The 25,824-nt window shown below is 49.5% G+C and overlaps 1 protein-coding gene across 2 annotated transcripts in view; it reads right to left on the bottom strand.

Annotated features, from left to right (window-relative positions):
* Window positions 1-13,893, bottom strand: part of TPST2 (tyrosylprotein sulfotransferase 2) — a 38,497-nt gene extending 24,604 nt beyond the window's left edge. Inside the window, exon 1 of one of the 2 annotated variants that reach the window (XM_025399889.1) lies at window positions 13,755-13,893. Coding sequence is in view for 1 of the 2 variants with exons in the window: in XM_025399888.1 (XP_025255673.1) it covers window positions 347-396 (50 nt within the window). In the remaining variant the exon portion in view is untranslated. Of the gene's footprint in view, window positions 1-346; window positions 403-13,754 lie in introns of those variants that run through there. The other variant, XM_025399888.1, reaches the window with a different exon arrangement.
* Between the last annotated feature and the right edge of the window lie 11,931 nt (window positions 13,894-25,824).

Here is a 25,824-nt window from a genome sequence, read left to right as displayed (position 1 = left end):
AAGGCAGCAGACAAAGGTCCCTGCCTTCATAGAGCTGACATTCCAGTGGGGAGCCAAGAAACCAGTGTGTGAGACAATGACACCAGTGATAAAGGCTCAGAAGCAAATGCCCATGATGAGAGGTCGAGGCATTCCACAGGGGTTAAAGAAGGAAAGAAGGGGGTGACATTTGCACTGAGACCACACCGAGTTTTGGCTCAAATCTATACGAACTTTCTAAATCATCATTTCTCCAAGCTCAGCAGATCAGGAGGTTCCCAAGAGAAAAGCAGCAGGGGGGCAGGGAGAGGACAACAGCAAGGAGCTGGCAGCGCACAAAGCCGGCTCGGGAGGTCACTGCACTTACAGAGTGGCCCTGGAGCAGGGCCCAGTGCCCACGTGCTCAGGCTCAGCCATCAGCCCTGCGATTCCTCCCCATGGGAACCAGCTTCCAACATTCCATTGCCATGGCTATTCCCAACCCTACCGGACCACGCTGACCACACCACCTCCCACCCACCATGCTCCAACCTTCTGCAGAGCTGGGAGATGCAGGTCTCTTGCGCAGGGTCCCTGGGAATCAGGGACCTCTGAGCTATTACAGGGGGAAGCCAGCCAAGAAAGCCCTCCAGATTTCAATGGGGTGAGAGTAGGGGAAAAATAATTCTGAAGCTCTGGACACTGCTTGAGCATAAAAAGCATGCAGAGTGGTTCAAGAGGGAAGAAGGGCAGGGAGGCTGGCATGCAGCCTTAAAAATACTAGCTCAGGCCGGGCACAGGGGCTCACGCCAGGCACAGTGGCTCATGCCTATAATCCCGGCACTTTGGGAGGCTGAGGGGGATGGATTGCTAGAGGAAAGGAGTTTGCGACCATCCTGGACAATAAGACGAAACTCTCTCTCTACACAAATTAGCTGGGTGTGATGATATACACCTATAGTCCCAGCTACTTGGGAGGCTGAGGTGGGAGGATGGCTTGAGCCTGGGAGGCAGAGGTTGCAGTGAGCCAAGATCACACTGCTGTACTCCAATCTGGGTGACAGAGAGAGATTCTGCCTAAAAAAAAACAAAAACAAAAAACAAAAAACAAAAAAACAACAAACAAATAAAAACATTAGTTCAGACTTAGAGCACTTATTATATACCAGGCACTGAGCTAAGAGTTTTACATATATCATTGCATTTTGTCTTAACCATTGACCCTATTTGACCCTCCCTTATTAAACCATCCATTTCCAGGGGCTCAGAGATGTAAAGAGACCTGCCCAAGGCCATGCAAGCTGGTAGGCAGGGGAGCTAGAAGGAAAACCCAAGTCTCTCTCTTTCCAGAGCCTGTGCTCTCCTCCCTGTCTTGTTTTGCATTTTTTCACCTAAAACCATCAAAGCAGGGTCAGCCTCCCACTGAGAGGCCCAGTTCAGCACTCTGTTAAGGACTAGCCGGGGGTGGGGATTGATGAGGCTGGGGGGTCACATCCTGGCTCCCTCACTCAGAGGCTGGGTGTCCTGGGTCAATCTGGGCAGCTCTTTGCGCCTCAGTGTTCTCATCTGAGAAATGGGAACAACACCTAGAAGAGTGCCATGGGAACAATGTAACTTCCATCAAGCCAGGCAGAGCCAGCATGAGAAAACTATTACCATTTAATTTTTTCCTTTTCTTTTCTCTTCTTTTTTTTTTTTTTTTTTTTTTGAGACAGGGTCTTGCTCAGTACCCCAAGCTAGAATACAGTGGTGCAATCATGGCTCACTGCAGCCTCAAACACCTGGACTCAAGAGAATTCTCCCATCTCAGCCTCCCAAGTAGCTAGTGTGCCACCACGCCCAGCTAATGTTTTACTTTTTTGTAGAAACGGGGTCTTAATACATTGTCCAAGCTGGTCTCAAACTCCTGGGCTCAAGTAATCCTCCTGCCTGGGCCTTTCAAAGTGCTGAGATCACAGGCATGGGCCACTACGCCTGGCCGCCTTTTTTTTTTTTTTTTTGAGATGGAGTCTCGCTCTGTCGCTCAGGCTGGAGTGCAGTGGAGCGATCTCAGCTCACTGCAAGCTCCGCCTCCCGGGTTCAGGTCATTCTCCTGCCTTAGCCTCCCGAGTAGCTGGGACTACAGGCACCCGCCACCACATCTGGCTAATTTTTTGTATTTTTAGTAGAGACGGGGTTTCACCATGTTAGCCAGGATGGTCTTGATCTCCTGACCTAGTGATCCGCCCGTCTCAGCTTCCCAAAGTGCTGGGATTACAGGTGTGAGCCACCGCGCCCGGCCGCCTGGCCGCCTTTTTATGTTATGATCAATCATTACAGCACATGGATAAAGACTGGCAGGGACATACACAAACTAAGGAATGTGTGGTCCAGTCAGGTGGGGTCAGGACTGACTTTTTTTCCCTGTTCTTCGTCATTAGAGTCAAAAATGCACAGTTGGCCCTGTACATTTTGACTCTCAATGACAACCCTAGAGGGTGGGCAGTATTATTAGTCACGTTTTACAGAAGGGGAAACTGAGGCTTAGAGTGGTGAAATGCTTTGTTGGAGGTCACACAGATGGTAACTGATTGAGTCTGAACTGGAAGTCAGGCTATCTGATGCCAGAACCCAAACTGTTTCCCCAACGTTTGACGACCCTGCTTTATCATCTCTCTTGGGGGTGGGCAAGCTTCTGTGAAGTCATAAAACCCATGTTTTTGGCTCTGTGGACCACAAGAGCTCCAATGCGACTTTGCAACTATAATGCAAACAACCAAGATGACACATACATGAAGACATGTGGCTATGTTCCGATAAGACTAGTTACAAAAACAGGCGGTGAGCTAGATTTGTCCCGTGGGCATAGTTTGCCAGCCCCCTTATCTATATCACAAAAAGACACTATCAGTCAGGCGCAGTGGCTCATGCCTGTAATCCCAGCACTTTGGGAGGCCAAGACAGGCAGATTACCTGAGGTCAGGAGTTCGAGACCAGCCTGGCCAACATGGTGATACTCCATCTCTACTAAAAATACAAAAATTAGCCGGGTGTGGTGGCAGGTGCCTGTAGTCCCAGCTCCTCGAGAGGCTGAGGCAGGAGAAATGCTTGAACCCGGGAGGCAGAGGTCGCAGTGAGCCGAGATTATGCCATTGCACTCCAGCCTGGGTGACAAGAGCGAAACTCCGTCTAAAAAAAAAAAAAAAGACACGCTCAGCAGCACCTGCCCTCAAGTGCAACCTGGGCAAACTCACAGAGCACAAATACAGTGAGCCGAGGTGGAAGCCAGTTTGGTTCTGGGACTTATCTCAGTAGGGACTGTGGGAGGACCCAGGTGGCCAGCCTTTGGTAAGAGAAAAATGTACAATTCGGGAAAACAAACAGCTGATTGAAAAGAAAAAGAAGTGCACACTCATGCATGGGGAATCATCCAGCATCCTGTCTGTTGCCACGTAAGGACTAGCAGAGAGGCTTGTGTATGCCTGGCAGTCTTTTTTTTTTTTTTTTTTTAAAGAGACAGGATCTCCTTCTGTCTCCAAGGCTGGAGTGCAGCGGCATGATCATTGTTCACTGCAGCCTTGAAACTCCTGGTCTCAAATGGTCTGCCTGCCCCAGCCTGCCAAGTAGCAGGGACTACAGGCAAGTGCCACCACGCCCAGTTAATTTTTTATTTTTGTGGAGAGGGGGTCCCACTATGTTGCCCAGGCTGGTCTGAGTTTAATCCTCCCACCTCAGTCTCCCAAAGTGCTTGGATTATAGGCATGAGCCACTGTACCTGGCTGGCAGTTTTATATACAGTCGCCCCTCGGTATCATAGGGGACTGATTACAGAATCCATCTCGAATACCAAGATACAGGATGTTCAAGTCGCTTATATAAAATGATGTAATATTTGCATATAACCTACACGTATCCTCTCATATACTTTAAATCAGTGCTAGATCAATTATACTACCTAATACAATGTAAATGCTATGTAGGCAGTTGTTACACCGTATTGTTTAGAGAACAATCACAGGACAAAAAAAGTCCTGTTCATGTTCAGTACAGATGCAACCACCCATTTTTTCCCGAATATTTTCGATCACTGTTGGCTGAATCCTCGCATGCAGGACCCATGAAGACAGAGAGCCAACTATATATTTTGACCCTAATGACAGCCTTGGAGGGTAGGCACTATTACGATTAGCCACGTTTTACAGAAGGAGAAACTGAGGCTGAGAGAGGTGAAGTGCTTGTTGAAGATCACACAGATGGTAACTGGCTGAGTCTGATCTGGAACTCAGGTCCCTCTGATGCCAGAACCCAAGCTCTTAACTACCTCTTCCAAATCTCGACCCCACCCCATACACAGATGGGGAAGCTATGTGCCCCAGGTCAGACAGCTGCTCAGAGTAGTGCCTGGCTCAGACTCCTGGACCATCTCCCAGTCTTGCCCCCGGCACCTGGCACAGCCCCTGCTCTGGACTTCCTGCCCAGAAACACAGAGGGCCCCGGCCTGGTAAAGAAGGCAAACAGGAAAGGGCCAGCGTGATCTTGCAGGGACCGGTGCTTCCTGAGCCCTCACCCCCAGCTGCCATGGGATCCCGTCTCCACTCCTCTGCCCAGAAGCTGTCAGAGGTGGGGGACTGAACACAGGGGCAGGAATCCTCCACACCTCGCTGATTCCTAGCAATGCAGCCCTGGGTTGGGGGTCAGTGGGGAGGTGTTATCTAACTACTTTGTGCCTCACTTTCCTCATCTATGAAATGGGGAGGCCATTAGCACTTGTGCAGATGAAATAAACTTGCAGTGGCTCATGCCTGTAATCCCAGCACTTTGGGAGGCTGAGGCGGGCGGATCACCTGGGGTCAGGAGTTCGAGACCAGCCTGGCCAACATGGTGAAACCCTGTCTCTGCTAAAAATATAGAAATTAGCCAGGCATGGTGGTGAATGCCTGTAATCCCAGCTACTTGGGAGACTGAAGCATAAGAATTGCTTGAACCCAGGAGGAGGAGGTTGCAGTGAGCCAAGATGGCGGTGCCGCTGCACTCCAGCCTAGGTGACACAGCAAGACTCTGTCTCAAAACAAATAAATAAACTCACATAAAGCACTCAGAACAGAGCTTTGTTACTACCTGACTGTTATTCCTTCCCTTTAGGGTGGTGGTTAAACTTTGGTGTGCTTCTGAATAGCCCAAAACTGTTAAAAGGCCGATTCCCTGGGGCCTGCCCTCAAATATTCTGATTTGGAAGAGACAAGGTGGAGCTGAGGGCATCTGCATTTTAACAAGCGCTGCCGCCCCTTGCCCCCTCTCTATGAAATACTGCTTAGGGTACTGAACTCAGTGTTTTAGTAGGCTGGTGCAAAAGTAATGCAGTTTTTGCCACTGAAAGTAATATCAAAGACCACAATTACTTTTGCACCAGCCTAACTGTTTACTGGCTTCCCACCTGGGCCAGGCTCAGGAATACAATCGCCGTGGAGTGCAGGGGTCAGGAGTGTAGACCTAAAGTTGGACAGACGCAGGGTGCGATCTTGGTGTGGTCACTCACCAGCGGCCTTGAGCCAGTGACTTCTTGTCTCTGAGCCTCACTCACCTGTTATGAAGTTTAACATTTCCAAAATAAATCTGAAAATGGCATCTACCTCCTGGAGCTGTCGTGAGGCTGACAAAGAGTGTGAGCCCAGAGGCATCAGCTACAATTCTGTACCATTATTTACTAGGACAGACACAGCCTGCCCATGAGTGTCACGGCCATTGAGCCAGCAGACAAGCAACCCAGTGGGATGGATGCCCAGACAGACTGGGGTGTGCAAGAGGCGGTGGGAGCACGTTCAGGGCATGCTGGAGCACCCGGTGCCACGTCCTGTCCAGAAGACCTAATAACACCCAACAGACAGGCACCACCACAAAGCGGCATCCACTCCCACTGCTGGCCTCCCACGGCAACCCTGTGGGGGAGAAAGCCCCTCTCTGGCTGGATCATGAATAAGAAATCCAGAGGGGGAATGGGCTGGTCTCGAACTCCTGGCCTCAGGTGATCCACCCTGCTGCACCTGGCAGCTCCACGACTACTGTAGTTTATCACCTATGTTGTCACCTGGAGGAGATGTTAAACTAGGGTCAATAAAGATGTAATGTTTCCCCCCATTCAAATTCCTAGGCCCCCGAATGCAGCCTGGGACCCCAATTAAGAATCACTGCCAGGAATGGGCTGCTCACACTCACACAGCAGGTGTGGGGCAGCATCAGGACTCAAACCCAGATCTAATGGGTTCTTCCACCACTTTGTGCCATGGATCCCTTCAACCATCTGGTGAAATCTATGGGCCCTTCCCAGAATAATGCTTTTTAGTGGCTATCTGCTCCTTTTATTAAAGCAATCAATAACAAGACCTAGTAGCAGACAGAATAATCAATGTCAGCTGCATGCAGTGATAAGTAGACACATCTGTGGCACCTAAAATGTGATATAAAAACATGGGCCAGGCACAGTGGCTCATGCCTGTAATCCCAGCACTTTGGGAGACTGAGGTGGGCAGATCACCTGAGGTCAGGAGTTCAAGACCAGCCTGGCCAACATGGTGAAACTCCATCTCTACTAAAAATACAAAACAAATTAGGCGGGCATGGTGGCAGGTGCCGGTAATCCCAGCTACTTGGTAGGCTGAAGCAGGAGAATCATTTGAACCCGGGAGGCAGAGGTTGCAGTGAGCCGAGATCGCGTCACTGCACTCCAGCCTGGGCGACGAGAGTGAAACTCCATCTCAAAAAAAAAAGTGTGGTTTCTATTGGTGATGCAAGTGCTGCCACTACTACTGTAATTTATCACCTATGTTGTCACCTGGAGGAGATGTTAAACTAGGGTCAATAAAGATGTAATGTTTCACCCCATCCAAATTCCTAGGCCCTCCAATGCAGCCTGGGACCCCAATTAAGAATCGCTGCCAGCATCTGGCTCCATTATGAACACAAATCTATGGCTGTTGGGGCCAAGGAGCCGTGGTCCTGCCTCAGAGGGGTCTAGACTCATCTTCCCTCCCATTCCTGCCCGTTTCCTCGCTCCACCATCAAACATAAGAGCAGCAGGGATTTGCACCAGAAACACTTGACGGCATATTGTGGAGCATGGTTTGCATGTTCTGATTTTATCTTAGGAAGTAAAAGTGGCCAGGAGCAGCGGCTCACGCCTGTGATCCCAGCTGCTCACAAAGCTGAAGCAGGAAGGCAGCTTGAGCCCAGGAATTTGAGACCCAGCCTGCGGCTATCAACATAGCAAGACCCAAATATAAGTAGGTAGGAGATGACAACTGTTATAAAAGAACCAAGGCTCCTCTCCACGCTGGCATCACACGCTGGCATGTGACCTTGGCTGCTAAGTTAGCAGTGTGAAGGCCATCAGGGACCAAAGTGGGGGTGACCCTGGCACAGACACTGTACACATGGCCCTGAGGGAAAGCAAACATCCGCAGCGGATGAGGGGAGGCACAGGCAGGTGGACAGAGTCCCACGCCGCCAGCCAGCCCGGGTGTGCACCTGCGTCTGCCCCAGACCCTTGGCAACATCACCTCCACTCTCTGGGCCTGAGTTTCCTCATCTGTAAAGTGGACCCAATAATTCTTACTAGCAGTGCTGCTATGAGGATTATGTGAGATAGGGGCTTAAACAAGGGAAAGACAAGAGGGCTGTGGCTAATGCCTTGTAGCTCTTCAATAACTGTGGCTCCCGTCTGAATCTACTGATGAGAAATCAGCAGTGGTGGGGAGGAAAAGCAGGGAAAGGAGACTGGCAAGCCCTAAACTGTGCCAGGCTTTGAATGCCAGGTAAGGAGCTTGGAGTTATCCTGGGAACAGTGGGAAATTGTGAGCATTGGTCTGGTTTGTGACCTGGGAGGGACACAGGCTCTCTTTGGTATAGGATGCCTTAAAAGACAAGGGCTGGAGGCCAGGTGATAGCTGCTGGGGGACCCAGGGAGCCATCTCAAAGAAATGAGATGGGGCCAGGCATGGTGGCCCATGTCTGTAATCTCAGCACTTCGGGAGGCTGAGGAGGGAGGGTTGCTTGAGCTCTGGAGTTGAAGACCAGCCTGGGCAACGTAGTAAGGCTCTGTCTCTACAAAAAATTAAAAGTTAGCCAGGTGTGGTGGCATGCTCCTATAGTCCCAACTACTTGGGAGGCTGAGGCCAGAGGATCACTTGGGCCCAGGAGGTCAAGGCTACAGTGACCCGTGATCACACCACTGTACTCTGGCCTGGTTGACAGAGGGAGACTTCATCTCCAATTTTTTTGGAGACGAAGTCTCCCTCTGTTGCCCAGACTGGAGTGCAATGGAGCGATCTCAGCTCACTGCAACTACCATCTCCCGGGTTCAAATGATTCTCCTGCCTCAGCCTCCTGAGTAGCTGGGATTACAGGCACTTGCCACAACACCGGCTAATGTTTTGTATTTTTAGTAGAGGCAGGGTTTCATCACGTTGACTAGGCTGGTCTCCAACTCCTGACCTCAAGTGATCTGCCTGCCTCGGCCTCCCAAAGCGCTGGGATTACAGGCATGAGCCACTGCGCCTGGCCTCAAAAAAAAAAAAAAATTTAAAAAGGAGGGAGATGGGAGGAGAGAAGGGAGACAGCAGCAAAGGAGACAATGTGGGCAGCAGGTGGATATGACATGGAGAGATCCCCCTACTCTAGTCCTCACACATGACTCACTGGCTGGACGGACAAATCATAACTTCTCTCGGGGTGGGCTTGCTGGTCTCGCCTGTCAGATGAGGAGACACAGAGAAGGAAGGGACAGAGTGGTGGGGCCACCCTAGGGAGAGCAAAAGGCTCGCCTGGCAGGGCGGGAACAGGGTGAGGTAAGCAAGGCATCGTCCTTGAGCACAAAAACTCAAGGGGGTGCCAAAAAACGCAGTAACCAAGATCAATAGTGTTTCAATGCAATCTTTTTTAGATTAGTGGAAAAAAATCCACGACAAAAAAAAAGTGTTTAAATAAATAGGACAAATGATGTTGTGCTGTGCTAAGCCATACTGGAGCCAAGGCAGAAAGAAAAAAATCAGTAATACTGATCCTGACATTATTTACAATTTTTATATGTTGTTTTTCATGGATATTTTTGCATTTAGATTGTTTTATAACAGCTTTACTGAGGGACAATGCACATATCATGTAACTCACCTATTTAAAGCGTACAGTTCATGGGCCGGCCGCAGTGGCTCACGCCTGTAATCCCAACACTATGGGAGGCCGAGGTGGGTGGATCACCTGAGGTTAGGAGTTCGAGATCAGCCTAGCCAACATGGTAAAACCCCATCTCTACTAAAAATACAAAAATTAACAGGGTGCAGTGGCAGGTGCCTGTCATCCCAGCTACTCAGGAGGCTGAGGCAGGAGAATCACTTGAACTTGGGAGGCAGCGGTTGCAGTGAGCCGAGATCCCGCCACTGCGCTCTAGCCTGGACAACAGATCGAGACTCCGTCTCAAAAAATAAATAAATAAATAAATAAAGTGTACAGTTCAATGGTCGTTAGTATAATCACAGAGTTTAGTGTATTCACAGGTTTCTAGCATATTCAGAGTAGTACACTCACAGAGTTTTCATATAGTCACAGTCAATTTTGCAATATTTTCATCACCCAAAGACAAACCTCATACCCTTAGGTATCAAACTCTAACGCCGTTCTCCTCCCGGCCCCAGGAGACCACTACACTACTTTCCGTCTCTATGAGTTCGCCTGTTCTGAACATTTCATAAAAATGGATTCACACAAAGCCTGCTCTTTAATGACCAGCTTTTTCCACTTAGCACGCTCTGTTCCAGGTTCATCCGTTAGTTTTGATTTTTCAAATTTTGCATTAAAATATTATCTTGTTCACTTGATCATCCCCTGCTGCCTAGGGCTCTCCCAGGTCAAACCCCGGTTTCTGCAAACCCCCATTTAACAGCATGGGTCTATTCACACCTTCACCCTGGAGCCAGGGAGCTTGGGGCCCCCAGAAACCTCCTAGCCCGGGCAGCAGGGCCTTCTAGGAGCCTCTGAGGAAATCCACAGTGTGGCAGACCAGGCATAGGAGCATATCATATCAATGTATATGTATCATATACATATCAACGCTGTAATACGATATAAAATAAGAGAAGATGATTTCTAGATTTGATGCATAACTTTGGATCCTTGAGCTCTGGAATGCAGAGCCAGCAGTGGCCTCAGAGAAAGCCTGGGCAAGCTCAGAAAGGAGAGTGTGGCCAAGGTCACACAGCAAGTTAATGGCATGGCCAGGCCTGAACACCTGGCTGGGTTCTTCCCATGCACCCAGAGGCCTTCTCTGCTGGCATCATGCTGGCTTGCTCTTCTAACAAGATTAGGTATGACGGCCTCCTGGTTAAAGTGTGGCTCCAGAGTCAGGCTACAGATGCTGGCTACAGAGCTACAAGACCTTGGGCAAAAGGTCTTAACCTCTGTGGGCATCAGTTTCCTCCTTTGTAAAATGAGAATCATATTACAGCAGTGCCCTATGACTGTTGTAAGGATTAAATAAGATACTGCATGTGAAGCACTCAGTTTCACGCCTAGCAAACAGCAGGTACTCTAGGTCCTATTATCATCATTACTATTATTAGTATCTGGAATCTAGCAATCTCATGGAGAGTCCTTTGTAGGACATGGAATGCTATCCCAGCAGGCATAGGAAGGAAAATTTAGGCTTAGGTACTAGGGAGCCATGGCAGGTGTTTGAGCAGTGGGTGAGCAGCACGACTTTGAAGCTGCATAGGGCTGGCAGTCAGTCCAGTACCCACCCACAGGGGACATCTCTGCCAAGGTCCTTCCTCGCCGGCTCCAAATCCCTGGCAGTCCTCCCAGTGCTGCTGGACAAAGCCAGAGCACAACTCCCACAGGCTTCACCCCCTGACATCTCCAGCCTTGTCTGCTTCCTGGGTGCCAGCCGGGCTGATGAACACCAAGCAGTCAACAAGCTGGGGGACTTGAAGCAGCTCACACAGCCTCAATCCACAGATACAAAGACCAGGAGGCCCAGAGGCCCGGCAGGGGTCACAGGATGGCAGAGGAGAAACTGTTCCTACTTTAGAGTCATGAAGGCAAGCCTAGCTCCTCCTTTGCTGTGTGACCTTGGGCAAGTCCCTTTCCCTCTCTGAGCTCCAGTCTGCCCATATGCAAGAAGGTCTTATCTGCTTCTGTATGCTTAGGGGCTGCTGGAGAGATGCAACACAATAAAACAACAATGGTGTCCTTTGGCGGCACCCCCACCATGAGCCAGACACCATGCTGAACGCTCCAGGTGTGTAACTTCACTAAATCCTCACAGCTGTACAAGCCAGTCCATGTACCTTTCTACTTTTAAGATGCACTTAATTGCTCAACTCACAGGTATAATCGCCATATTAAAAACTGGAGAGAGAAGGCATCAGTCTCTTTGGAATAAAAGATCCAATCCTTTGTTCTTCCCCCTTTTCTGAGAGGTAACTGCTGTTGATTAGTTTGGAGGGGAGCCATCCACACTTGCTTTTTCTTTTTTCTTTTTTTTTTTTTTTGAGACTGACTCTCACCCTGTCACCCAGGCTGGAGTGCAATGGGGCTATCTCAGTTCACAGCAAACCCCGCCTCCCAAGTTTAAGCAATTCTCCTGCCTCAGTTTCCCAAGTAGCTGGGATTACAGACATGCGCCACCATGCCCAGCTAATTTTGTACTTTTAGTAGAGACAGGGTTTTACCATGTTGGTCAGGCTGGTCGCAAACTCTCGACCTTAAGTGATGTGCCCGCCTCAGCCTCCCAAAGTGCTGGGACCAGGGGAGATTTTGCCATTCAGGGAACCACTGGTAATGTCCAGAGATAGTTTTGGTTGTTACAATTAGGGATCATCTCATGGGTAGAGCCCATGGATGCTGCTAAACATCTTACAATGCCCAGGTAGCCCCCAGCACAAAGAATCATCCAGTCCCAAATGTCAGTCATGCCAAGGTTAAGAAGCCCTGGATTCTACATAGCCTCCTGAAACTGGCTGGGTTCACTCAACACGAGGTCTTTCCGTGTCAGCATCTTTGCACTACCATCCAGTAAACATTGCTTGAACACCTACTGTGTTCTAGCACCAGGGCCAAATCAGTAAACAAGACAAAGCCCCAGCTTTCAGAGGGCACTGATATCCTTGCAGAAGACAAGACACATCAACATGCAGCACCTTGATGGACTTCCCTCCCTCTTTTTTTTTTTTTTTTGAGACGGAGTCTCGCTCTGTCGCCCAGGCTGGGGTGCAGTGGCTGGATCTCAGCTCACTGCAAGCTCTGTCTCCCGGGTTCACGCCATTCTCCTGCCTCAGCCTCCCAAGTAGCTGGGACTACAGGCACCTGCCACCATGCCTGGCTAACTTTTTTGTATTTTTTAGTAGACACGGGGTTTCACCATGTTAGCCAGGATGGTCTCGATCTCCTGACCTTGTGATCCGCCCGCCTTGGCCTCCTAAAGTCATGGGATTACAGGCGTGAGCCACCGCGCCCGGCTCTCCCTCCCTCTTCTTAATTGTTCCAGAGCATCCCAGCAGGAACAGCACACCGTTCAGTTAGCCAAGGCCTTCTGACAGACATGTAAGCTGCTTTCGTCTTCTTGCAACGGCATACCCTCACAAAGGACCCTGCCTCCTTGTGCCCATGCATGAAAGGTGCCCTAGGGCCTTACCAGGGTCTTGCAAGCAGCAAGGCCACCTGGGAGCCTGCCAGTCTCATGCCTTAGAAGGTACTGAACCGGCATTTTAACCAGACCCCAGGCGTTCCCATGCACAGTACGATTTGAGAAGCACAGCTCTAGGTAGCTAGCTATAGGGGGTTGGCGGGCTCAGGGGCCACTCTCCCTTTATATTTCAGCAGATACTGCCGAAGTGCCCTCCCAAAGACCCTCCTGCCAGCAGTCTGCATGTTCCCCTTCTGCACCAACTTCGTGTTGCCGGAGGTTGCCGTTTTTGCCAAGCTGATGATTCCTCCCATTTTCCAGCTATGGAGACTGAGGCTGAAGGAGGTATCTAGGCCTCTCCCAGTTCTGACTTTTAGGAGCTGGCCACAGCCTGCGTGTCTTCGCACCAGCTTCCTGATGAACCACTCTCGCTCTCAGCAGCTGCTTGGAGCAGGAAGGAGGAAAGATCACAGCTCACCCAGCAGAGGAAGCAGAGCTCCTGAGGGAGGCAGCGGGCTTCGTGGGCTGGAAATCTGTGAGCGCCACTGGCAAGGCTGCTCCTGTGCCCCTTCGTGGCCAGTCATGCAGGACGGAGGACCAGACTGGGCACAGCACAAGCCTTGCCCTGTCATGAATAACAGGTAACGCCGGAGGGCTAAGCAGAGGAGGGAAAGTGCTCCCGGGCCAAGAAACCAGATGAGACTGCAACTTGGCTCTCACCAGTTGCACATCTTAGCCTCAGTTTCCTCCCTGTAAAAATGACCTGTAAAGTCAGCATTACTCATCTGAATTCTGCCTCTGTGAAGCTGTGTGACCCTGGGCAAGCTGCTTCGCTTCTCTGAGCCTCCACTTTCTCAGCAGTGAAATGAGGACATAACACACAGAGTGGAGAGGGGAAGCCATCTGCAAACAGAAAATACTGTCCGCACAGCCCCCACTGAGACTTCACCATGCCACCTCCAAAACACCCAGCCCAGGAAGATCTGTCACCTGTGGGCATCTCTGATCTTTCCTGAGCTCTAGCTGCCACATGGGCCAGGCCGTGCAAAGCGGGCAGCCCCCAGAGAAGGAAAGCCACTTGCTCTAGGTGACACAGCTGGTAAGTAGTATCGAGCAGAGCCAAGCAGCAAGAGATGAGGTTTCAAACCTGAGAGCGGTACAGGAAGCAGCCAGGGTGGAGGCGAGGGTGAGGCTCGAGCTGGCAGGTGTCTGGAGTGGTGACCACCAGGAGCTAGCAGACCTTTGGTGGCCAAGGTCTCTTTCCTGCTGGCTTTTAGTTGGGAGGCGCCTTTGAAGGATCAGTCAGCCTTGCTATGGGCCTGCCTCTCCAAAAGGCTCCTCCCTCTTCTGAATCCATTCTTGTAGCTCACCTGTGGACTGGCAGCGGGCACCTCCTCTCTGGGGAATCAGGGTTTCTCTTGGCAGCTGTGGCTCAGGTCTCCCAGGCCACGCAGTCTCCCTGTGGCCAGACTTGCCCTGTTCTCTGGAATCCCCTCTTGTCATGTTGGCCAGAGGATGTCAGCCCCTGCCTAAAACCTTCCACAGAATTCTAGCTCCTTCCTGTAGTCTGTAACAGCGCCACCCAATAGACATGCAGTGTGAGACGCACTTCAGATTCTGTTTCCCAGTAGCTACCTTACAGAAGTAAATTTAATAACATTTTTATTTAACTCAATATATATAAAATATTATCATTAATCAATACAAACATTACTGAGATAGTTTATAGTCTTTTTTTTTTTTTTTTTTTAAGTACTCAGTCTTTGAAACCCGGGGTATAATTTCTACTTTCAGCACATCTCAATTTGGATGCTAAATTCTCGGTAGAAATAGCTAATCTGTACAGAGATTTCATAAAATTGATAGTTGAACAAAGTACATCCACATACCCAAATTGTTGCACACACTCTTAAAAGTTTTCTAAGAATGGGAATGAGTATTTGTTCTGAAATTAAAATAAAGACTTGAAATTCAGTTCCTTAGCCACAGTAGCCACATTTCAAGGGCTCTGCAGCCACATGTGGTTCGTGGTTCCCTTGGTGGGCATGAAGGTTAATAAACTCCTGGCCAGGCACGGTGGCTCGCGCCTGTAATCCCAGCACTTTCCTGGGAGGCCGAGGCAGGTGGATTACCTGAGGTCAGGAGTTCGAGACCACCCTGGCCAACGTGGTGAAACCCTGTCTCTATTAAAAATACAAAAATTCGGCTGGGCGTGGTGGTTCATGCCTGCAATCCCAGCACTTTGGGAGGCTGAGGCAGGCAGATCATGAGGTCAAGAGATCGAGACCATCCTGGCCAACATAGTGAAACCCCGTCTCTACTAAAAATACAAAAATTAGCCAGGCATGGTGACACGCGCCTGTAATCCCAGCTACTTGGGAGGCTGAGGCAGGTGAATCACTTGAACCCAGGAGGCAGAGGTTGCAGTGAGCTGAGATCACGCCACTGCACTCCAAATTGGCGACAGAGCGAGACTCTGTCTCAAAAAAAAAAAAAAAGAAAAGAAAAGAAAAAAAACTACAAAAATTAGCTGGGCGTGGTGGCAGGTGCCTGTAATCCCAGCTGCTCGGGAGGCTGAGGCAGGAGAATCACTTGAACCTGGGAAGCGGAGGTTGCAGTGAGCCGAGATGAGCCACTGTGCTCCAGCCTGGGTGACAGAGTGAGACTCCGTCTCAAAGTAAGTAAATAAATAAATAAACCAACAAACAAACTCCTTAAGGCCAGGACAACACTCCCAATCCCTCTGCTCTCCCCTCTTCCCCCGCTCACATCGAATTGTAATTGTTCATTTTGGAGTTTCTCAGTCTCTGCGCTACAGACATTTGGACCAGATCATTCTTTGTGGCAGTGTGGGGTGGGGCTGTCCCGTGCATTGTAGGATGTTTAGCAGCATTCCCGGCCCCTACCAAGGAGATGCCAGTAGCATCCCCTCCCCGAGTCCTGACAACCAAAAATGTCCCAGGCATTGCCAACTGTCCCCTGGGGGTGCAGTCTTCTCCATTAAGAACACTGATCTACTGCGGGGTGAGAGAGGGGTGACACTAAGCCAATTCTCTCCATCTCCCAGGTACCTGTCCAGTGCCTGATGCACAAAGGTGCCCAAGCCTGAACCTGAACAGAAGAGGCTTACTCCACCCTGAGACTCACCTCTTGCAGGAAGCCTTCCACAATGCCTTAGCCCAGTTAGTGTTTCTGCTGGGCTCCCACAGCCCGCTGCGCTCACCGCTGGCACAGTCCCCTCCAAGGGTAGGAAATGGGCCTTGCTCACTGTGTATTTTCAAGGCCTGCCCCGGAAGTTGGTATACAGACCTGAGAAACAGGGACGACTTAGGCTGAAAGCCATGCAAGGCCAGTTTTACCCATTTTAATTCAGGGCTTCCTCATCCCAGCAAAGGTGATAATATCAGCGACAGTTCCATTTATACACCAGGCAATGAGCTAATATCCACAGGATTTAGAGAGGGAAACTGAGCCTCACACAGGTGAAACTTGTCCTGGATTCCAATGACCTTGAGGCTTAAAATTCCCGGTTCCTCCTCTTATGGATCAAATGAAGTCAGGCATGAAAAAAGACATTTGTAATACATATCAAATAAATATTTATACCTGCAACATATAAAGAGTTCTGTGAAATCAATAAAAACAAAAGGACAGGCAACACAATAGAAAAATGGGAATGTCTGAAGACATACTTCATAAAAGAGGTTATCTAAGTGGTCAATAAGCATATGAAAGGTGCTCAAACTCAAATCCATCGGGGGAAAAAAAGGAAATTTAAAGTACATTGTGGGATCATTACATAACTAACTAAAAAGAGAAAAGGATACCAAGAGTTGGCAAGGATGTAATGCAACCAGAACTCTCATACTCTGCTGGCGGGATGGAAACCTGGTACAACCCCTTTGGAAAACTCTGGCTTACCTGAGACAAAGACTGAATGTGCACCTTCTCTACAACCCAGTAATTCTACTGCTGATTACACATCATGAGAAATGCATTCAACTGTTCACCAAAGGGCACATATCAAAATGTTCCCGGTGGCACGATCGTAACTGCCCCCAACTGGACACTATCCAAATGCCCATTGGCAATAGAGTGGATAAATAAGTAAATATAAATACATAGATATATACTAAACAGCCAGGAGAAAGAACAAACCAGAACCTCAGGCAATAATAACACCTGTGATGCATGAAAGAAGTCGGCACAAGAGAGACCATAAAACATGGTTCTGTCAGAGGCACTGGAACCACAGCGACTCCATCTCTCCAATATGGGCTGGGTAAATGAGGCTGAGACCTGCTGGGCTGCATTCCCAAGCGGTCAGGCATTCTTAGTCACAAAGACAGGAAGGCAGCAGGACTGGTTTCATAAGATACAGGTCATAAAGACCCCGCTAATAAAACAGGATGCAATAAAGAAGCCGGACAAAACCCGCCAACACCAAGATGGCAACAAAAGTGACCTCTGGTCATCCTCACTGCTCATTATAGGCCAATTATAATGCATGAGCATGCTAAAAGACACTCCCACCATCATGACAGTTTACGAATGCCACAGCAATGCCAGAAGTTACCCTGTATGGTCTAAAAAGGTGAGGAACCCTCAGTTCTGGGAACTGCCCACTCCTTTCCCCTTATTTAGCATACGATCAAGAAATAACCATAAATATAGCCAACCAGCAGTCCGCTGGGCTGCTCTGTCTATGCAGTAGCCATTCTACTGTTTGTTTACTTCCTTAGTAAACTTGCTTTCACGTTATGAATTCACCCTGAATTCTTTCTCTCTTTTTTTTGAGATGGAGTCTTGCTCTGTTGCCCAGGCTGGAGTGCAGTGGTGCAATCTTGGCTCACTGCAAGCTCCGCCTCCCGAATTCACGCCATTCTCCTGCCTCAGCCTCCTGAGTAGCTGGGACTACAGGCACCCGCCACCATGCCCGGCTAATTTTTTGTATTTTTAGTAGAGACGGGGTTTCACCGTGTTAGCCAGGATGGTCTCGATCTCCTGACCTCATGATCTGCCCGCCTCGGCCTCCCGAAGTGCTGGGATTACAGGCATGAGCCACTGTGCCCGGCCTCACCCTGAATTCTTTCTTGCACAATGTCTAAGAAACCTCTCTTGGGGTCTGGATCGGGACCCCGTTCCAGTAATAGTTCCATGGATATAAAGTACAAAAGCAGGTGAAATTCTAGGGGGAGATATCAGGATGGTGGTTACCCCTGGTGGGGGAGGGGTAACTGGAGGGGGAGCAAGGTGTCCTGGGGCAGGGAGGGGCCTGTGTACATTCAGCTATTGACCTAGGTGCTGATCACACGGACATACTTGTCTTTTGAAAATTCATTGAGCTGTATGTTTATGAAGTATGCACTTTTCTGTAACATGTTAGACTTGAATAAAAATAGTCTTAAAGAATCACACTTTCAGCAAGCTTGGTGGCTCACACCTGTAATTCCAGCACTTTGGGAGGCTGAGGCAAGAGAATCACTTCAAGGCCAAAAGCTGGAGGCTGCAGTGAGCCATGGTTACACCCCTGCACTCCAGCCTGGGCAACAGAGACTTTTGTCTCCTAAAAAAAGAAAATTAATGGCCTGGCACGGTGGCTCATTCCTGTAATCCCAGCACTTTGGGAGGCCAAAGCAGGAGGTTCACCTGAGGTCAGGAGTTTAAGACCAGCCTAGCCAATATGGTAAAATCCTGTTTCTACTAAAAAATACAAAAATTAGCCGGGCATGGTCGTGGGTACCTGTAATCCCAGCTACTCAGGAGACTGAAGCAGGGAGAACTGCTTGAACCTGGGAGGCGGAGGTTGCAGTGGGCCGAGATCGTGCCACTGCACTCCAGCCTGGGTGACAGAGCAAGACTCTGTCTTGGAAAAAAGAAAGAAAAAAGAAAGAAAGAAAATTAATTAAAGAATCACACTTTGTCAAATGCTGAGGAATGGTGTTGCTGGCTGGGGCATGCTACCCGCCCCACTCCACCCCACACACCTTTCTCGGCTGCTGCAGAGGAACACACAAGACTCTTCTCATTCATTCAATCAACACTTGCAGGACGGCGCTCTCCCAGGGCTCAGTTCGGTGCCGGCTGCCAGGAACTTAAAGGGGAATTGAGCTTCAGCCTCTGATCATGCCACCCACACCCCAGCTCCTGGCACAGACACTTCCCAGACCCACACTCAATAAATAAGCAGCCAGGCCACGGTGGCTTTTGATCAGATGCCAAGGAGGTGATGTCTGCTTGTCTTCCTCTTTCTCTACAACCCATGAAAAAGTTTACAGGGTTTTTTTCTTATGCGGGGCCAAACCCAGCCATTCTGGCACAGGTATCAGGAGGTCACACTCGGCTACTTGTCTTTGACCTAGATTGGGCCAAACGTCCATCTTTGAAGCAACACTGCAACCTGGGAATGAAATGCTGTGATTGGCTAGGCCTAGGTTACATGCCCTCTCTCCTCCCTCCAGCCCAGGAGATATTAGCACCCCTGGATGCTCCCCACAGGCTGACATCTCCTGAATTGTCATCTCCAGCCCAAACCTCTCTCCTTACTTAGACGGAGGTGCCCATTCTCTTCCTCCCTGAATCTGGTCCTTTCCCCAGCATACCCCACCTGCAGCTGGTAGCAGCTCCATGCTTTCATGCTCATGCCAAAAACCTTGAAGGCAGCTTTGATTCTTCTTTCTCACCCTAATCCAATCCAGCAGCAAATCCTGTTAACTTCACCTTTAAAACAGAGCCAGAATCCGCCATTTCTCACCACCCGCACTGCCAGGCATTTGTTTCAGGCGTTCACTTGTTACCACTCTGGTCCAAGCCACCTCATCACCAGCTTCCCTGATTCTGCCCTTGTCTTATCAGTTGATTTTCAGCAAGCAGCCAGTGACCTTAGGAAAACGGAAGTCAGGCCATTTGCTCCTGACTTCTCCTTTGCTCCGCACCCTCCCATGGCTCCTACTTTACTCAGGAAAAACCAGTCCTCATTTGCCTTACAGGTTTGGCCCTGTCCCTTACCTTTCTGCCCCCAACCCCACTGGCCCCTGCCTCTTCTCCAGCCACGCTGGCCCTCTTGCTGTCCCTCAAACACACAAGCACACTCCCTCCTCTGGGCCAGTGCCCTGGCTGTGCCCGCTGCCTGGATGCCCTTTCCGCAAACATCCACTTGGCTCACTCTCTCACCCTCCTGTCCTCTCTCACATCTCACCTCTTCAAGGTCTCTTCTGATCAACCAGTTAATGCTGCAACCTGCCCCACCAACACGGCACTCCAGAAGCCCTCACCCTGCGTGACTTTTCTCCCCCAGCACTCACCGCCTTCTAACACATCATATGATATTACATATTCTGCATTCATTGTCTGGGGGCCTTGAATGCTCTGCTTACTGAGCACTGCAGCTCAGTAGGTGCTCAATTAATATTTACTGGATAGAGCTGTCACTCTGCACCCCTTCTCCTGAGGACACAGAATCCTGACTGGCCCCTCTCAGCATAGCAACCGTGAAATGGCCAATTCTCTACTAGTCTGTCACTTGGATTCCTGACAGCATTTCAAACTCAAGACAATCAACCTGAACTCATAATGGGATCTCCTGAGCTTGGTTTCTCTTCCAGGCTTGCCTGTTGGAACAAGCCAGAAACCCAAGATCATCATGAACCTCTTCCTCCCCATGAACCCCTGATCCAATCACCACTGAGCCCTGTGCATTTACATGAACCCCTGATCCAATCACCACTGAGCCCTGTGCATTTACATGAACCCCTGATCCAATCACCACTGGGTCCTGTGCATTTACATGAACCCCTGATCCAATCACCACTGAGTCTGGTGCATTACATTCACCGCCCCCAGGATCCAGCTGTTTCTCTCCATCACCAGCAGCCCAGTCCAAGTCCCCGTTGTCCTCCACCTGATCATGCTTCCACCCCTGCCTGTCCCCATATGGTGGCATGTCACCCCCTGCCTTCACTACACTTCCAAAGCTCCCCACTGTCTTCAGGATGCAATTTCTTCACGTGGCTTAGAGGGCTGTCATGATCAGACCCCTTCTCCAGCCCAATGGACTTTCTATCAGCCCCAAGGGTGCCATGCATCCCTGGTTTTCTTATTTTCATTCTCAGTCACCTTCGACCCCTGGTGCAGACATATAACCTAGGCCTGGCCAATCACAGCATTTCATTCCCAGGCTGCAGTGTTGGTTCAAAGACGGACGTTTGACCCAATCTAGGTCAATGAAACTCAACTGGAGACTCTTACAGAATTCTGTGGGGAGGCTAAGCAAGTAGGGTACAGGGCTGGAGGTGTGGGGGCCATCTCTAGTCACCACTTGCAAAGCCTGCGTGAAAGCAAAGCCAACCTCGGAAAGTGGAGCCAAGAGATGGAGACATAAATCCCTGAAATTAGTTGAGTCCTTGGATCTAGCCATAACTGAGGCTCACTTCTTACATAATTCAATAAATTTACCTTTTTGCTCAATGCTATGGTTTCTGCCTCTCAAGAGTCCTAGCTAACAGGTATATCCATACCCTCTTCCCATCTTATCTTGGGCTGCTTGTTATCTCCTCAGCTCAAGTATCCCCTTCTCCAGGAAGCCTTCCCTGAATACCCCGACTAGATTAAGCTCTACCCTCCCGTGTCTCACAGTCCTCTCTGTCTACCACTCACCATTCTGTATGGTAAATGCTGTTTGCCCTTCTGTTTCCCATATTCCACTATGAGTGCTCACGGGCTGGGAGGCACCGCAGTCTGGTGGTGTTTTTTTCTTCTCTTTCTTTTTTCCTACACTTATCACAGAGCCTGACACTGAGAGGCATTCACATTTTACTTTTTGTTTTTTTGTTTGTTTGTTTTTGTTTTTGAGACGGAGTCTCGCTCTGTCGCCCAGGCTGGAGTGCAGTGGCCAGATCTCCGCTCACTGCAAGCTCCGCCTCCCGGGTTCGCGCAATTCTCCTGCCTCAGCCTCCCGAGCAGCTGGGACTACAGGCGCCCGCCACCTCGCCCGGCTTATTTTTTTGTATTTTTAGTAGAGACGGGGTTTCACCGTGTTAGCCAGGATGGTCTCGATCTCCTGACCTCGTGATCCACCCGTCTCGGCCTCCCAAAGTGCTGGGATTACAGGCTTGAGCCACATTTTACTTTTTGAGATCATTTTGCTCATAGTAAGTTTCCTCAGATATCAGGGAGTAGTGAAAAAGGAATGGGTTTTGCAGAAAGATGCACCTCAGTTTGAATTCCCCACCTATCAGCTTTGTGACCTCAGGTAAATCACTTAACCTCTCTGGGCCTCACTTTTCTCATCTGTGAATTGGGAGAGCAGCTAAGTACATGGAAGGGCTTTACTACCGTATTAGAGTCCAGTTAAGTGTTTAATTAATGATAGTTCCCGGCTCTACTTTCTTTCTCCAGGGACTGCTCAAGCAATCCTCCCACCTCAGGCCCCAAAGTAGACAGGACCACAGGTACACACCACCACACCCGGCTAATTTTGTTTATTTTTTGTCAAGATGAGGTCTCTCTATGTTGTCCAGGCTGGTCTCAAACTCCTGGGCTAAAGCGATCCACCCTCCTCGGCCTCCCAAAGTGCTAAGATGACAGGTGTGAGCCATGGCGCCTGGCCTAGTTCCGCCGTCTTATCTGAAGGCTTGGGTGATGGCCCGGGCCAGTCATCAACTCTGACTTCCGCCCCAACAATGTGGATGTGAGTTTCCACACAAGACGTGACTCTAGAGTATCTTTATTAACATGTCAGAAAGTTTTCTGACGTTTTTGCTTATGAAGTCTTCAGCTAACTTCCCTCTTTCCCTGGCCCCAACTGCCGTTTATGGCTTTTCTGATTGCATGACTTTCCACTTCTTTGTTGTGGAGGTTTTGCAATGGCTGACAGCCAAAAAGTGAAAAGGCTTGACCAAGGACAAAGCGAGCAAGAAATAAATACTTGCTGGATGTCATGTTCCTCAACAAGATGGCCTCAACCTTTTTTTTTTGTGGGTCATCCAGGAAGCGTGAGGCCTTTATCCAGGTAATATTTTGGGCATATTACTAGGGGCAGCAGTTGGCTCTAGGTGGGGGTTTTAAGAGCAGAATTTGCCAGCCCCAGTTCTGGGGTGGCGCATAGTAGGAATCCAGTTTCCTGAGCATTCGGCTGCTCCTCTGTTTCCTTCCTGGACAGACTGTGCTACCTTCTTCCTTTTTACGCACTCCTAGAAGCAGGAAGAACCGGAAGAATTGCAAAGGCTTTAAGAGCTGCTCAGAGTATGAACACCTAAACAATCACGGGGAGAAACCCGTAAGACAGAAGGGGCATGATCTCATGGTTCACTGTTTTGGGGGGCAGATTCACAGTTGGGGAACAGCCTTTTCCTAATGGTGCAGGGCTTTGGGGGACCTGGGTCTTATGGAAAACATTTCCATCTGCAGACTTGCCTGGCCATTACCAGGAAGCAAAATGCCATGGGAGGAGTCCCTTAACTTCTCTGAGCCTCAGTTTCCTCATCTGTAAAATGGGTGAAGAACAACAAAATCTTCGTTGCTATGAATTACTGAGCACTTCTATGCATTAGGTGCCACATAACGATTATCTGTCACCCACAAAATCATCACTATTATGATCCCTGTTGCACAGATGAGGAAACTGAGGACCAGAGAGAAGTGTCTGGCCCAAGGTCTCAAAGCTCATGCATAAGCCAGCTGGAGTTCTAACTCAAGTGTGTCTGACTTGAGAGTTGCTATCATCCCACAACAACAGGCCTCCTCTTGATGCCTGCCTCCCGGGTCACTGTGAGGTTCCAATGCCATCACACACGCAAAAGATAAAGATACTCCCTGAGGCACCTGTTTGCTCAGGAACCAGCAAGCCATAGGTATTGGGGAGGCAACTGGCTGGAAACAAATACAAGTCCTTTGGATCTTCATTGTCTGCTTTTCTTCTGGGCTCCCCTCATGCCCAGTCGTAAGTAGAGACGGTCCCAGAGAACAGAAATGAGGAAAAGGCAACAGTGAGTAACTGCATCCTTGCAATGAAGGAGTGCCCACCAGCATCCTCACCCCCAGAATGTAGGCTCCCAACCACGAGTTGCACTGTGCCTATCACCTCCCACCACAACTCCAGCCCTGCCAGGAACTCGCCACCAACCAGGAGAACCCAACCAGAAGGGGGCTGGGAGGACCCGTCCTTTCCTACCCGCTCTTGGAGGGGCTGCATGCCATTGGCTTTCTGGACCATAAAATGAGATGTGCCATGAACTTCCCCACCCTGTCCATCCCGGGACCCTCTAAGGGACTCCAGCACGAGGACACAGTCCATGACCTCTAAGATTTGAGCCCTCCCTACGAGGACCTGTCCTCACTCAGTCTCATTTCCTATCACACCTTAGATGCAGAGGTAAGAATCTAGGTTTGACTCCCGCTCCTCCACTTCCCCAGACAAGTGGTCCAATTCCCCCGTGCCCCATGTCTTTCATCTGGAAAATGGGGATAACAGCACTTCCCTGGAGGTTGAGATGAATTTGCACCTAGGAAGTCCTTAGCAGAGTAACTGACACACACTAGAACATCCATAAACACTGGCTGTGACTATTACGACTTTGACACGGAATGCCTTCTTGACCCCGTACTGATACTATTCCTTCTTCCCACAATGCCTCCCTTCCCTTTTTGTCTCCTCTCCCAAATAATTACGGCGATAACAGTAATCATCACACATACCAATTGCTAAGGGCCTCCTACTTGCAAGACCATGCACAGAATGCCTCTCAAAGACCATCTCCTTCCTGGTGCATCCTCCCGAGACAGCGACACTATCATTTCTATACTTCCCCTTGTGTCCATCTAAAACATCAGCTCTCCCAGGGCAGGAGGAACAGGGTCTCTCCTGCTCACTGCTGGATTCCCGGCATCCAGCATAGAGCAGGCACACAGGAGGTGCTCAGTATTCGCTGCATAAATGAGACCTCACTGAATCCTCACAAAAACCCACTGCTGTAAGTGATGATGGTATCCTTTTAAAATGAAGATGCAAAGGACACACAAAAAAATTAAGGAAATCATTCAAGGCTGCATCACACCAAATGGCAAAATGCAGACATGAACCTGGGGCTGTGGAGTGCTAAATTCACACTCTTACTAATTAAGGAAATTCCACGTTCCAAACGGGGCTCCACCCCGTACACCTTGGAAGGCTTCTCTGACAGCTGCCACTGACAACGATGGAGCTGGTCTTCTCGAAACACCATCAAAGCTGGACTTTGAAAGTAACATTCCTGGGAGACTCTCTGTACCGGCAAAGTCCCAAGTCAGATCTATAGGAGCTTGTGGGTCAGCACAGGAGATTGACATCCAAGTAATGGGATAATTTGCAGAACGAAACAAGAGCTTGGGCCGGGCGCAGTGGCTCACGCCTGTAATCCCAGCACTTTGGGAGGCCGAGGCAGGCGGATCACGAGGTTGGGAGATCAAAACCATCCTGGAAAACACAGTGAAACCCCATCTCTACTAAAAACACAAAAAATTAGCCGGGCGAGGTGGCGGGCGCCTGTAGTCCCAGATACTTGGGAAGCTGAGGCAGGAGAATGGCATGAACCCAGGAGGCGGAGCTTGCAGTGAGCTGAGATAGCGCCACTGCACTCCAGCCTGGGTCACAGAGCAAGACTCTGTCTCAAAAAAAAAAAAAAAAAGAAACAAGAGCTTGGTTAGGGGAAGCAAGTCATGTCATCACGGACATCAGAGGAAGGAATCTGAGCTGAGTCTAAAAGAATGCCAGCATTTTAACGCGTACAGAAGTTGGAGGAAGCATCCCAAGTAGAAGGAACAGCTCGAGCAGAGGGCAGAAGTGTGAAAGCACACTGGAAATGTGAAGAATGGCAAGGAATTCACTGTGAACAGAACAGTCTCTGTGGAGGAGGGGAAAGTAAATAATCATGGCAATAAGAATAACAACAACAATAATAGGAAGACTAAGCCGGGCACAGTGGCTCATGCCTGTAATCCCAAACATTTAGGGAGGCCGAGGTGGGAGAATTACTTGAGACAAGGAGTTCAAGACCAGCCTGGGCAACATAGCAAGACCCTGTCTCTAAAAAAAAAAAAAAAAAATTAAATTAGCCAAGCGTGGTGGTGCGTACTTGTAGTCCCTGCTACTTGGGAGGGTGAGATCACTTGAGCCCAGGAATTCAAGGCTGCAGCAAGCTATGATCACGTCACAGCAATCCAGCCTGGGTGACAGAGCAAAA

This window comes from Theropithecus gelada, chromosome 10 (assembly GCF_003255815.1).
Source record: "Theropithecus gelada isolate Dixy chromosome 10, Tgel_1.0, whole genome shotgun sequence".
In the NCBI taxonomy this organism is placed as follows: domain Eukaryota; kingdom Metazoa; phylum Chordata; class Mammalia; order Primates; family Cercopithecidae; genus Theropithecus; species Theropithecus gelada.
Note: the sequence above shows the minus strand (reverse complement) of the source record. Positions and strands in the feature narration are given on the sequence as shown.